This window comes from Oculina patagonica, chromosome 8 (assembly GCF_052425735.1).
Source record: "Oculina patagonica isolate OP01 chromosome 8, crgOcupat, whole genome shotgun sequence".
NCBI classification, from domain to species: domain Eukaryota; kingdom Metazoa; phylum Cnidaria; class Anthozoa; order Scleractinia; family Oculinidae; genus Oculina; species Oculina patagonica.
The window spans coordinates 3,375,925-3,390,436 of record NC_135765.1 but is presented as its reverse complement, the minus strand read 5'-3'; the positions used below and the strand labels follow the sequence as shown (position 1 = coordinate 3,390,436).

Below are 14,512 nucleotides of genomic sequence, written 5' to 3'. Positions count from 1 at the left end.
TTTGTATGGAAACCGGAATAAACTCCGGCCTGATTGGTCACTTGGCTCGCACATAGAGTTAATTTAGCCATCTGGAAGCATCGGGTTTGATTTGTATCTTGTCTTTTCTACTCTGCAGCGATTCGCAACGTATGTTCATGGTGGAGGGATAACAACATTTGCCATAAGTAAACATGGAGACCGGTTAGCTTCCATGATGTGTTCGGGAACTGTAAAACAACTTAATGTGAAGGTAAGTTGAAAGGCGTTAAAGCTTTTAAGAGGCTCCGACTCATAATATGAAGAATCGTTGGACAGGCTTGAAAAATCGAAAATCCTGAAACTTTGCCTGAAGAACACCTTTGGGGAACTATGTTCGAAAATATTATTCTTTTCTTCTAGGAATTTATGGTTTTCGATAAATTAGCAAAAAAACAAAATAGCTTTTGCACAGTGTTTATTTTGACTCGATATCGGACATACCAAGGTGCTTCTTCGGCCTCTAAAGTTCCGCAATTTTTGCCGTTTCCCGAAGTGCTCAATAAAGCAATATTTTAAAAGGCACTGGAAACCTCGAAATAGCTGGAAAAACTTGAAAGTTTATGTTGCCAAGAAGACAAAAGGTAAAGCTATTATTCAAAGTTTATTTGGATTCATAGCATTGAAAATTGCTTTTATTAATAGGAGTATCAAGAACTTTGCCAATTTTACGCATATTTTTGGCATATTTAATGAGCTAAAACCACTATTTTCGTTTTTTGCTCATTTCTCGAAAACCATAAATTTCTAGAAAATAAGAACAATATTTTCGAACATAGTTCCCCAAAGGTGTTCTTCAGGCAAAATTTCAGGATTTTCGATTTTTTGAGCCTGTCCAACGATTCTTAATATTCTGAGTCTTTTTTTGATTTTTTCAAAATCCGTAATTTACACGCGAGCGAGATGATGAGCATATCCATCCCTTTCATAAAAGATTCTTCTCCCTCAAACCGCAGGGACTGGCGTTCATTTCTTTTGAAATAAATAAATATTCAAACTGTTAGGTACCTGGCTCAACAAAAACCTCAAATGGTCTGACCACGTAAAAGAACTCGTTTCATCATGTCACAAAGTTCTTTCAAATTTACGTAAAATATGGAACATGGCTCCACAACAAGTAAAAAAGCAATTAGCGGAAAGTCTTATCATTTCTAAGCTGGACCTTAACAACATTGTAGGGGCGATCGTGTTTCACTCCTCGCCCCTAAGAACGACTGCTTGGGAGGCTAGATCAAACTTGACCCCCAACACAGTATGACTGAAAATATTGGCACTTTGATCTGAGAACCCTAAGTGAGATCAAAATCCGTAATTTACCACCCGAGCGAGATGATGAGCATACCCATCCCTTTCATAAAAGATTCTTCCCCCCCCCCCCCCACCCACCCACCGCGGGGATTGACATTCATTTCTTTGGAGTAATGTCAAATGCTTGTCAAAAATAACAGCCGGCCGAAGAGTCCACTGGGTAATGATGATAAATATGTTGCGTCAATTGTTATATTTTCTCTCTTCCGTTTTTTTCTTAGATATGGGACACAACTTCGACAGGAGCGGGAGAAAAGCCTTTACCTTACGGAAGGTCTATTACTGCGCTAGAATTTTCGCACGATGGAACGAAACTAGCTGTGATCGTAGAAAATTGCGACTATGTACCTGTATTAGAAACAGAAAGTGGCAAAATAATCACTACCATAGAGGTTTGTTACACGGACTCAAGAGACATTTTATGAATGCTTCTGATCGCAAATTAATTTTGTAATATATTTTTTTAAAATGATGTATTTTTTATTATTTTGTCTGACTACTTCACGGAGGGGCTTCCTGTGTGCGATTTCCTGTCTCGGTTAAGTCTCCGGTCATTTTCTTAGCATTCCGCTGCGCGCGAGAAAACTGGCGGTGATACAAAAGTTAAAGTCGTGTATCGAAAAGCCACTTAGACTAAAACGGAGTCACTCTAGTCAAAATCAAAAGCCCTCTGGGCTTATTGTCTTGTGACTCTTTTCAGAGTTTAATTTATTTGAAAATAGACCGCTTTTCACGTCTATTTATTGCTTGTAAAGATATCGAAAATTAAAAAGCGTGCATCTAACATAAAGAAACATTTAGACTCCTCACCCCTAAAATTTAAACTAAAACTAAAGCTACTTTTGTCGCTCGATAAAAGTTGTGACATTCACAACACGATATACGAAACTCTTGATTCACTTGTCAATTCAGAAACCTTTGTCGTGAATGCTTGCGCTGAACTTCACGATTTCACAGTTAAAGATAAAAACAAAGGTTTATTCCAACTACAAAAGGTTCTCACGCGAAAGGCTTAAAATCCAACTAAAAATATATATATAAGATTTGGGACCTGAAAGACAACAACACCGAATTTTCGATCAAGTGGTCCATTGTCACGAGAGCAAGCGCTTACAGCGGAAACCCGTCACGCTGCAATTTGTGTCCGACGGAGAAGCTCTGCATACTATCAGCTGACAGATCCACCTTCTTGAACAAAAGATCTGAGCTTGTTACCAAGTGCAGGCACGAAAACAAGTACTACACGGCCAATCAGAGACAGGATCGTTCCAACCGTCCTCCATGAACGTAGTTTAAATTGTATTTCACCGCTAGCCTGCGTAGCTGGCGGTATTGTTACGTTTTTAAGTGCTCACTTGCTAGTGAACACTTAACTTAAAAACCCAACAATACCGCCAGCTACGCAGGCTATTTCACCGCATAACGACACAGTCTGATGATCGCTTCGTGCGTGAAACTCTGAGTAACTGTCCGTGAAGTTTCTATCTTTAATTATTGTATAAGATTACATGCTTAAAGTTTTGAAATCGATGCCTTAATAGTATCCATTCCGATCACAATCACGGTAATTAAGCGTCTATTTTGATTCATACTAATTGATCGTTGCTATTTCTGTCAGGCGGATAATGTTTGTACTTATTATTGTCACGCGACTTGTTTCCGACACCTTATCAAAAGCGATTTTTCCAAGCAGCCAAAAGTAGGCTTGACTTAAATTCAAAGTACACTCCAGCATGTAGCCGTTGAACAGTTATAGGACTCCGATAACAGCACAAAAAGAATACAGACACACACAGATTCATAAGCATTTATCTGTCACAGATAATTCTTAAATATCTTAAAAAGGTCAACAAAGTCACAGATTCTCCTTTGTTGTTTTGTGTCTGTGACTGATAAGAACGTTTTCAGCCTCACGTTTCAATAAACTCACGCACACTACCAAGCAAAGTTTCATGGTTGACCTTTCGCGTGTGTCTTCGAGTAATACTCAAATTGAAGACACACAAGGAAAATAATGTCCACGGGATCAGTTGTTTTGAACTAGTTTAATCAGCACAAATTCTAACTTGCCTAAGCTAGCTAGTCAACTGAAGTAAAGGCACACATGTGGTTCGACTACTACGGTCTATTACATCTTTGAAATCGGATCTAATCAAAAATGGAAACGGCAAAAAAAAAAGGTTTTCCTGACATATTGTGGGTCGACATACCTACAGTTCTGTAAGGCGCAATCCTGTTTAAGACATGCTTTTCCCCTATTGCTGTACCAAAATCATAAAACACATTGTTCTCACGAAACGGTAGCTATTATCTGATTGACTAATATGACTAGAATGGTGGGAATCTCGTGCGATTGCTTTTATCACTAAGAAAAACAAACAAAAAGCTTAAAAATAAACGCAACTGTCAGTGTAAACAGCATCTGCAGACCTCTCAAGTCTCACGATTTTGTCCTGAGACTCACGGTTTTCACTTCAATCTCACGACGAGAAACAGAAATCTCACGAAGAAACTGACAGAGTAACAAGTCATTTGATTAGCGCCTGGTTTTAGGACTCTTTTAGTTATTTTTGTCCGTCAGTTGATCAGTCTCCCGGTTTTTACTGAAATCTCCAGATTTTTTTACCTCAATCTCCAGATTTCCAGTGCTTTGAGGTTGAGAAGTCTGCATCTGTTTTGTTTAAATCTGATGATCGCATTTTTCGGCATTTACTAAAAAAAGAAAATTTTGACATGGCGGGAAAAATATTGACATGGCGGGAAAATTCCGCGCCCTCAGAAAGCAAATACGCATGGAATGCACCTTGTCCCCTGTAGTATTATCTTGTGTCGTCATGACTACGTCATGACGTCACAAGACAAAAAGGATTCTATTTGCAAGGTTTATTGCCCAAAATTCTCGCTATATATAGATTTTTTTTGCTATAGCTACCCCCGCCTTTATATAATTTTATGTACTAGCAGTAATCAAAGATTAGTAAGTATATTTGTCGCCTTGAATTTTTGGATGTGGTCAATGCAATAGCCGGTCCTAAGTCCATGAAGTTCAAGTGGGCTACAATTTTAATTGATAGCTATTGATTTACAACGACATGATAAAGCCGAGTATGTCGCGAAATTAAAAGCTGCGGAATTTCCTTGTTGGATGAAACCGTTTTCTTTTAAGAAAAATTCAGAAGTCATATAGATGTAATTTTTATTTGCATTAGACTTATACAGAGTCATCTAAAGGTGAATTTCCACTGACGCCTTATTTTTTACATGCGTTAACGTGCGTGTATGTATGAACGACTTGCGTACATGTTGACGCAAGTCGTTCATACATTGTCTCTAAATTTTTCACGCACGTAAATAGAAGATATTACCTGGTTGCGCGGAGATATGAAATTTATCTTCGAGTGCTCAAATCGATATCTCACGAGTGGGATATCGATTTGAGCACGATAAGATAAATTTCATATCTCCAAGCAACCATGTAATATTCTGTTTATTATATAAACCTACTAATTACGATGTTTTTGACGATTTTCCGAAGATTTCCGACCATTTTCCGAAGATTTCCGAAGATTCTCAAAATTTTGTCCGAAGGTCGTACGAATGGTTTCGAACATTTTCCGAACTTTTCCGAAAATTTCCGAAGATATCCGAAGATTGCCGAGAAAGATCCGAAGATGTTTCGACTTAATATCGATTTTCTTTTGGCTCATTCAGAATTGAAACAGGGCAAACTTGTCAGAAAATGTTTCGAAATCGATATCTTCACATGTGAAAATAACACGTTATTTTCACCACAGGTGGCCCAAGCATGAAATTTGAATATATTAAAGTAAAAATGGCGGCCTTTAAAAATATAAGAGTTTATATGGGTTTTAAACGGAAAAATTTTGAGCGATAAATAAAAGCGCAAATTCTAAATAAAGTTGACGGAACATGAAATAGTGTCGTTTGCTTTTGTTACAGCGTAATTTCAAGCCATTTTGAGCTATTTTACGTCGATTTACTGTAACATGTTTATCGTACATAATAATATGACAAGGTAGGAAACCTTGGTCGCTACTGGCGTGCGACATGTGTTCAAATTGGCTCGAATTTCGCACACAAAAAAAGCTACAACTTATATTCTGACTTCAAATACCAAAGATAGGATGATAAGCGAATGCGTTTCTAAAACGTGCTTGCTCCTACCTCGTCATTCTCAGCAACTAGCCGCTTTTGAAATTCCAAAACCAGCTCAAAATCTCCGCCATGTAGTCCGTGACTCCCACGACAGTAACGAAATGGCCCAAAATAGACTGGACTCCAGTCAAATTGATCCCCAACGGAGAGGGGCACGCTACTTTTGTTCGCGCATCAAGTTGTTTCCACTACCACACGGCGAGGACAACATTTGCCTCTCGTCGCAGCATCCACGCGTGACAACATGGCATGTCTCCGACCGTAACGTGGAAGCTTGAATCCAGTTGTAGAGATTTTAATCTCTACAACTGTAAAAAACTCCAATGGCCAGGTGCGTATATTATATACCTAAAATCTGTTTCGATTGTTTTTTATCTGCATTCATTTTTTATCAATTTTGCTTTCGTTTACACAAGACACTGAGTAAATACAACTAGGGACGTTATAAAACATTTCAAAATAATTCATTTACTCTTAAGCTTTTTAGCCGCCATGATATCTTTGTTGTTCAATAGGTGAAGCACCTATTTTTTCTAAACTGTTTAAGTCAATCAAAATTAAGAAATAACATTTGCCTAAAAAATTATTGAACATGCATTCAAATTAACGTGTAATTTGGAGTCAAAAAAAATGTATGGTAAAAATTATTACAACAACAAGAGTAAATTGAACACACCCGTGTGTGATGACACGCTTTCTTGGAGCTTTTTTCATTTTTAATTTATTTGCAGACCTTTTTATAGTATTGACTACCCATTTTGCTGTATATTTCAATCATTTAATTGCAAATAATTTCATTTTAAGTTCTATACTGTTACATTTTGCGCGGCGAACTTAATTTCGCGTGAACGGAATGCACATATTTCGCGGGACTTATTTGTCACGATTTGTTCATAAAATACCTCAAAAACATAAAAATACAACATTGATCTTTAAAAGTATATTTTTCGCAGGTCTTTAATTTCACGTTTTTTTTTTTCAATCGCTAAAATCGTATCACGCGAAAATGAGCTTGTAATAATTAATAAGGTATTTCACACGATTTGCGATATTACTTGTATTTTAGAGGTTAACGATGACTTGTGTTAACAAATTGTATTGGTACAGGTTAACAGATGACCAAAAAGAAATATATCAAGTGGTAGAAAGTGGACATAATGTTTTTATCACCGGAAAAGCTGGCACTGAGAAATCATTCCTTGTAAAGGAACTCTTTCGTAATTTTGTCAGAAGAGGAGTTAGTTGTGCGATAATTAGTTCAATTTTTCTTGTTTGACGTTTTTATGGAGTCTCCAAACACATCGCGTATTGCCCTGAAAATAACTCGAGAGCTTATGTGGTCATCGTCGCTTGTTCTCAGTTTCTCCTCCTCACGATTAACGTGTGCTGTGATTTTCTCGTAAGTGGTTAAGCAATTCTCGCTTACTTCGTAATTCAGCAACACCCTATGTTGAAAAAAATAGTAAAAAATAAACAAGGAGAAGGAAAATACGAAAAAGTAAAAAGAAAAATGGAGAAAACACAAGGTAAGTAAAAAATAAGTGAAATTATCGACATGCAGCGGAAAATATGAAATACCGTAATGATTCGATTTAGCGCCCGGGACGCCTATTTCCTTTTGGCACCTCAAGGGAGGGCGCTTATTCGAGACAGGGCGCTTATTCGGGACAGGGCGCTTATTTAATTTTTTGAGAAACGACCAAAAGTTCAAACCAAAACTTTAATAAGTATTACAATAGCTAACAGTAACAGAAACTGTGACAGTAACAAATTGTTGAAAGTTCAGTTACTTTTGAAAGAATTGTTCATTTGAGCAGTAAATATATACATGTACGGTACGGTGAATGTTCATGAGTTTATCTATTCGACGTCAATGACTTCAGTAGGGGCAGTTATCCGCAATAGGGGCGCTAATTAGAATAGAGGCGCTTATATGAATGGGGGCGCTTACTGGAATAGGGGCGCTTATTGACAAAAACACATTCGAAGGGGGGCGCTTATTCGTAAGGGGGCGCTTATTGGAAGGAGGGCGCTAAATCGAATCATTACGGTATATAAAGATATGTTTAGTTTTACGGACCAAACTAAACAAGCAAACAATGAAATCGCGGAAAGTGCGATAGATAGGGCCGAATCGCACTAGCGGACAAGTTTTAAATGTCATGACATTTTTGACAAAAACAAAATTGTCGCGACAAGTCAGAGACATCTTGAAGAGAACAAAAGGTGAAATTATTAGTACAATAGCTTTGCACGTGCTTCTGGCATCCCTGTACATTTCTCAGCACGGCCGTCTTGGGCAAACATTTAATATGCAGTACCACGCGGTAAAAAAATTCTAAAAAAATTTGCATTTAGAATTAGAGCACGCGTGTTCTCATGCAGTGGAATAATGAGTCGTCTCAAGATAACTTTTTCTTTTCTCATTCTTACATTGGGCAAATACTTCGCTTATAAACATGCCTTGCCTATCGCGGAAAGATTTTGCGGCTGAATTATGATAGTGAGAGCCACATCACGGTGCATACTATCGCAAACATTTTGGTGTGCGTGTTGTTATTAGGTCCAGTTTGGGCCAAACACAATAGCCAATCAACAACGTATTGTTATCTGGCATTACGAGGGCATGGGAATGCGACTTGTCATGAAATGTCCTGCCTCGAGGCAGGACTTCGGCCCCTTTGATGATTTGTCCGTTTTGACAAAATTTGCCCTTGTCCAACAAGTCGTACGCACTTGTTTTTGCAATTGTTTGACAAAATGTATCGCGCGTGCAACGCGGACCAATCATAAGACAGCTGCTTCTTTGTTTTCCTAAAATGTTGGACAAGTTGTAGGTCTCGAAAAACGTAATCGCACTTGTGTTCTGCAACAAGTGACTCATTAATGATGAAATCTACCATTTGTTACAAAATTTGTCCGCTAGTGCGATTCGGCCCATAGCCTTCCACCAATATATTTTCCTATTTGCGTTAACAGTAGATGCAAGAAAAACAATAGCTTTTAAAAATAAACTAGCTATAAAATGTGACAAATTCACGTGCGAGACGTGATTCGTAAGGACGTTTTTTCTTCCGGCCATAGGAAACAAAATGATATGATATTTATCGAACGGCTTCGACCAGCGAATTAAAAACGTTTCCCAGTTTACCTTCCGCAATAAAAGAAGAATCGTGCACCTCTATATTACTTTAAGATTTCGCCTACAATTAAAAGCTTGAGGTTTTTTTTATGAAATGTTACTTTTCTACGCACGAATTCAGAAAACGTTTTGTTCAACTGAAGATAATTAAAGTGCAACTTACCAAGCTCGAATGGAAGCATAGCAAGAAACCGTCAAACGTTTTTTCTTTTTTTCTTCCTGGGTATTCTGCTGCTTCTTCCGGGTGACTACGTTTACATTTCGACAGCATCGTCTCCAGACACGCGAATCCACGTTACGCCATGTTGTCACGGGTGGATGCTGCGACGAGAGGCAAATGTTGTCCTCGCCGTGTGGTAGTGGAAACAACTTGATGCGCGAACAAAAGTAGCGTGCCCCTCTCCGTTGGGGATCAATTTGACTGGAGTCCAGTCTATTTTGGGCCATTTCGTTACTGTCGTGGGAGTCACGGACTATATGGCGGCGATTTTGAGCTGGTTTTGGAATTTCAAAAGCGGCTAGTTGCTGAGAATGACGAGGTAGGAGCAAGCACGTTTTAGAAACGCATTCGCTTATCATCCTATCTTTGGTATTTGAAGTCAGAATATAAGTTGTAGCTTTTTTTGTGTGCGAAATTCGAGCCAATTTGGACACATGTCGCACGCCAGTAGTGACCAAGGTTTCCTACCTTGTATTATTATTATGTACGATAAACATGTTACAGTAAATCGACGTAAAATAGCTCAAAATGGCTTGAAATTACGCTGTAACAAAAGCAAACGACGCTATTTCATGTTCCGTCAACTTTATTTAGAATTTGCGCTTTTATTTATCGCTCAAAATTTTTCCGTTTAAAACCCATATAAACTCTTATATTTTTAAAGGCCGCCATTTTTACTTTAATATATTCAAATTTCATGCTTGGGCCACCTGTGTTTTCACGTGTGAAGATATGATTTTTTCGCGCGAAAGATTTCCTGGTATTTCCTTAAGGTTTTGGTTCAAGCTCTAACCTTCATCACGGATTCTGGCTATAGATCCTGTTAGGTCAAATTGGCTCTTGCTGATACGTATATACCCACTTTTGAGATGGTTCCTAGGTTTGTACAGAACGGGTTTTCCAATTGCTTTGGCTTTTCTACGCATCCTGGTGGCAAAACCCCGCGCCAATCACAAAAACACACTGAAAACAAGCCACTGTAACTGCTTTTTGGTTTGGTATTTTGATACTGAATATGTTATATTATGTTTTGTTTTGATCTTTAGAAGCTCTACGCAGATCGTTTTTTTTCTAATGTCTGTTTTTCACCTGACGATTCCCAAGTGCTCATCTCCAGAGGCCAGGACAAGAACGTGGTTATCTTCAGCGTGGCGGACGGCCAAAAAGTCGACGAGTTCAAAAACGTTTACGAATATGAAGTCGGTAGAGCCTGTTTCAGTCCTCAAGGTGATTCTTGTGTTTCTGCAATAACCCTACATGGGTTATTGCACATCAACAGAAAAAGTATATCATTTTGAAGTGAGTGGGAAATTGGCGAGGGCGACCAGAAGTTAGGATTTTTGGGCTTGAGCGTTTGCGTGCGGTGGATCCAGTGTTAGACCTTGACACAAAGCTGTTACAAATGTGATGAAGCTAATGCTAATTCTTCCACCGAAATGTTTTAACCCATTTACCCCCTAACGTTTCACATGCTTTTGTATGACGCTCAAGCGGGGGAATGTGAATCGGCTCCCAAAAATACTTTAATTTTTTTCTGAACTAGAGTAGATAACTTGGCAAAATATTTCCGAAGAAAAAGGATATAATGCATTGACATCTTCTGGTAACGCTACGGAATTAATTAAAGAACTAACGTTCCTTTAAGCAAGGTTTGTATACAACTATTTCAAAGCACGTTTTGTTGTCCATTTTTATGCCTCTTTATTCAGCTTTCGACGCATATACCTTTTTTCTTTCGGGTAATAAGGTCTCCCCCTCCCCACCCTAGACCAGAAGGTGCCCGTACGCCTATTTCGTAAAATGCAAGCGCCGTCATTTTTCGTAGGTCGATTAAATCTCTGCTGCTTTAGAAAACATTCTAGGTTTGAGCCTGGCCCGTCCACTATGCTCACTTTTTATTCAGTTCTTTGTAGATAAGATAAAATGTGATTTTTTTTTCAGGACAACTGGCAATAATGGGTATAGACCAGAAGTACCGGCCCTGCTCAATCAAGATCTTTACATTTCCCGAGAAGCGGCTTATTCGTGAATTTGAAAAGGTTGACAGGCTCATGACACCATGTGTGAGTACTGCCTTTAATTGACTCTAAATTTATTCCCTTTCATCGCTACTATTACATTCATGTTTTAAATCTACATCGATCATTGAATCAAGCGTGGGGGAGGGAGGGTACAGAGTGTGGGAATCCAGAAATAAAGAGCGCAGAAAGTCTACGGAAGGTGGAAAGGAAAGACGGTAAGCGTGATTTTCTAAGTTGGCGGGAGCCGTGAGAAATCGAAAAAAAGGAAGTACAAAGAAAGCGGCGGGAACCGGAAGCAGATGTTACGGGCCGGGACGCAGGAAGTTCCCCACCTCCTGTCCTTGATGATTGCGGGTAAAAAAACTGCATGGGAGACTTTACCTGGCTAGAAGCAAGGATTTGTCAATCTCTTTTCTCCGCTTTCTGACTCAAAGCTTTCAGCGCGGAGAGAGAGATCGCACGCGAGCCTGTAAGCAAGCGTTCCTCTTTAGTTTGGCTCGTGGATCCAAACTCAAGATGGCTGACGATCCAATAAAATTCTTTTACAAAACTACGTCAGTCTTTTTAAACCTTTTGTCAGTTTAGGCTATATTTTGTCCATGAGTGGAGGCTTCCTTCTCTTCTTTTTAGCTGTTTTTTTTTCTATGATCAGGGAACCATCCTAGTCCAGTCCCTAAACTCTCTCTTCCGTGCGCTTTTTATAGGGGCTGAACGCAGGCGCGCGAAGAGAGAGTCCAGGATAACTTGCATGCGCATGCGCCAATTTTTCCCCCAAAATTGGGGAAAAAAACATATTTGGCAGCCCTTTTGAAAACGCGCGCGCACAGATGACGAGTTCAACTACGCGACCGTGTACTAAAGCAGGATCACTGGAATAACCTTAAAAAGCCTAGCTTTGCAGTCAGTGTCTGCTAAAAGCTAACGACCAAAACAAAAATCGTTATCCGTATACTATTCCTAGTTTTGTGTAGCTGTTTATTGAATTGGTTTTGGATGCAATTGAGCACAGTTTTTTTCTTCCATTTATTCGCGCGCTCGGTCGCGTAGTTGAATTCGTCATGTGAGCGAGCCAGGTTTAACCTTGCGCGCGCGTCCCAAGCAAGTGACGCCACACTCCTCGCTTCTGATTGGTTCGTTCTGAGAATGCGCATGCAAGTTATCCTGGACTCTCTCTTCCCGCGCCTGGGTTCAACTCCTATAAAGGGCGCGTGGAAGAGAGAGTTCAGGGACTGGACTAGGAACCATCCTTGATTGTTTACCAGTTTGGTAAAGTCTTTTTTTCCTTCCTCAGCTTTACTTCACACAGGATGGCTCCAAGCTTTGTGCTGTTCGAAGAGATTGGGAAGACGACAGCACTACTGTAGTCGTCCTGTGCATGAAGACTGGTAACGTTTTACAGAGTATCAACCCCGGCAAATATAAGATAGAACAGTTTTGCCTTGATGTAAGCTGCACCAAATGCATCATCGGTAAGTACATCGAGTCAACTTTTTGCAGACACCCACACCATTGCATGTGTTTGCCTTAGCTTCGTATATACAGTCGGAGCAATATAACCAGAGAGCAATAATCGGAGCAATATAACCAGTGGTATATATACGTAGTGGCACTACCAAGTTAAAAAATGCTGTAAACTATTGAAAATGCGTAGGAATAGTATCTTTACGGCGAGGTTCATTCGGGAAACCGTTCCAGCAAAAAAGAAAAAGGGTAGAGTTTGCGTTTGAACTCGACTAAGTGAGTGACGACTAGGGTTTTCTACTCCTCCATGGAAGGGATGCTATTCCGTCGTAGGATCACCCCCAGCACTCGCCAGAGAGGAGAGAGGAGCTGTGAAAGTTAAGTGCGTTAAAAAAAAACAGTGATCCTGGCCAGGGCTCGAACCAGGATCGCTCGGCCAAGAATCCAGCGTACTAACCTTTTGGCCACACAGCGGTCAAACGCAGCGCGCGTGCGCAGTTACTGTGCAATTGCCGCCAAAATTTTCCATACAAAGTCTTAAATTTTCCGTAAACTTTTGCTTTAAAGCCAAAAGTTAACGCCGTCCCTGGAAAGTTAAGGTTTATACGCCGCTTATGGATTGGAAATTTGATAATTCATCTCCACTGAGTGTCCCAGCTTGAACTGTTCTTTCACCGTACTATTTCTTTAACAATTTCTTGCAAAAGTTTGCCCACTTTCGAGTCAAAAGTTCGAGGCGGCAAAGACCGGATGTGACGTCAATCTTTGCGTTTGACCGCTGTGTGCCTTTTGGCGGCCACTGTTTCTTCATTCTCGATCCTTCTGGTCTGCGCCAGACTGATCGATCCCTGGTGCAGACCAGAAGGATCGTGGCCTCTGGGGACGAGAATGCTATTCTGGGCGCTTAAAACCGGCTCGGCATTCGCACGCACTGGTTAGTGCATGTTGTGCAAATTTTATAAACCAGGAGATAAGTGCTCTAAGAAATGTGCTCTAATGCTAAAAGTGAATGTCACAGGTATCCATTTGTATTATTTTTATTATTTTGCTTTTCGCAGGACTTGAGCGTGAGATCTGTGTGTGTGACCTAGAATCAGGGAAACTACTGTTCCAATTCAAACCACAGTCAGGAATAATAAACGGTTAGATTTTTTCACAATTGTCGTGTCACATGACGTGAAGTATCTCTTCAAATTGAGGAAAAACCCCAAACGATTACCTATAAATATGGAAACATGAGCCCGGCCGGGTATGGACTGGGGAGTGGTGAGAGCGCTAGCAACCGCACCCCCAACACCACACCACCCCCCCCCCCCTTCCCAGTCGCACCAAATGTGGCCCGAGTTCGTTTATTGGATCTGGCGTCAAACGTGAGTTGAGTTTGTTGTTGATTCTCTCCTTGCTCCGTGGGTTTTTGTTCGGGTACACCGGTTTCCATCCACCTGAAAAACCAACAAACAGTACTGATACTGATGTGGCTTTCTTTCTAAATTCTGTAATTTTATTAATTTACCCGTTTATACTACTGGTTGAAAATAGACACTGCGAGAGTGGTGTCTTTAGGGTCACCAAAGTGATTTAAAAAACTTTTTACAGTTTTTCGTTTTACCTTATTAGAGGAAATTAACGATACATGTTATTAACGCGAATTTCAAAAATTCGCGTCAATTTTATTTATGTTAACACATTTACTATAAGCAACTAACCAGAAATTTTCTTAAATTCGCGTTAATTTTATTACGTGTAAATTTTGTTCGCGTTGTTAAAATGCTTCGTTATTTTCCTATAATAAGGTATCATTTTTAATGTTTACCATTTTTACATTGTTGTAGCTATCGACAGTTTCCGTATGGATGGCCAAGATTATATAGTTAGTGGATCTGACGATAAATCGTTAAAAGTACTAGATATGAACACAGGTATGGCTTTGCAATTTTTCATGCTTTTCCTATTGCTATTTTCAATAACTCGGCGTCCAATTTACTCTTAGCCAGCTTGATGTAAAACACTCATTTTCAGTACTCATTTTTTTAACGAGGAAGCGCACAGGGGGCCCTCACATCAGATAAGAGGATAATTAAAAATAAAACTTTGCCTTATTTTGTCGCGTCTTTGTTTCTTTATGCGCGGTCTGCAAGTTGGTGGTCTGGAGCCGAATAAATAGGC

The 14,512-nt window shown here is 39.6% G+C and overlaps 1 protein-coding gene across 1 annotated transcript in view; it reads left to right on the top strand.

Moving 5' to 3' along the window:
* Nucleotides 1-14,512, top strand: part of LOC144663367 (uncharacterized) — a 62,952-nt gene that overhangs the window by 46,915 nt on the left and 1,525 nt on the right. The window contains exons 31-37 of the mRNA XM_078524282.1: nt 119-232; nt 1,548-1,718; nt 9,911-10,091; nt 10,806-10,927; nt 12,177-12,354; nt 13,405-13,488; nt 14,179-14,265. Of these exons, the coding sequence (XP_078380408.1) occupies nt 119-232; nt 1,548-1,718; nt 9,911-10,091; nt 10,806-10,927; nt 12,177-12,354; nt 13,405-13,488; nt 14,179-14,265 (937 nt within the window). The remainder of the gene's footprint in view (nt 1-118; nt 233-1,547; nt 1,719-9,910; nt 10,092-10,805; nt 10,928-12,176; nt 12,355-13,404; nt 13,489-14,178; nt 14,266-14,512) is intronic.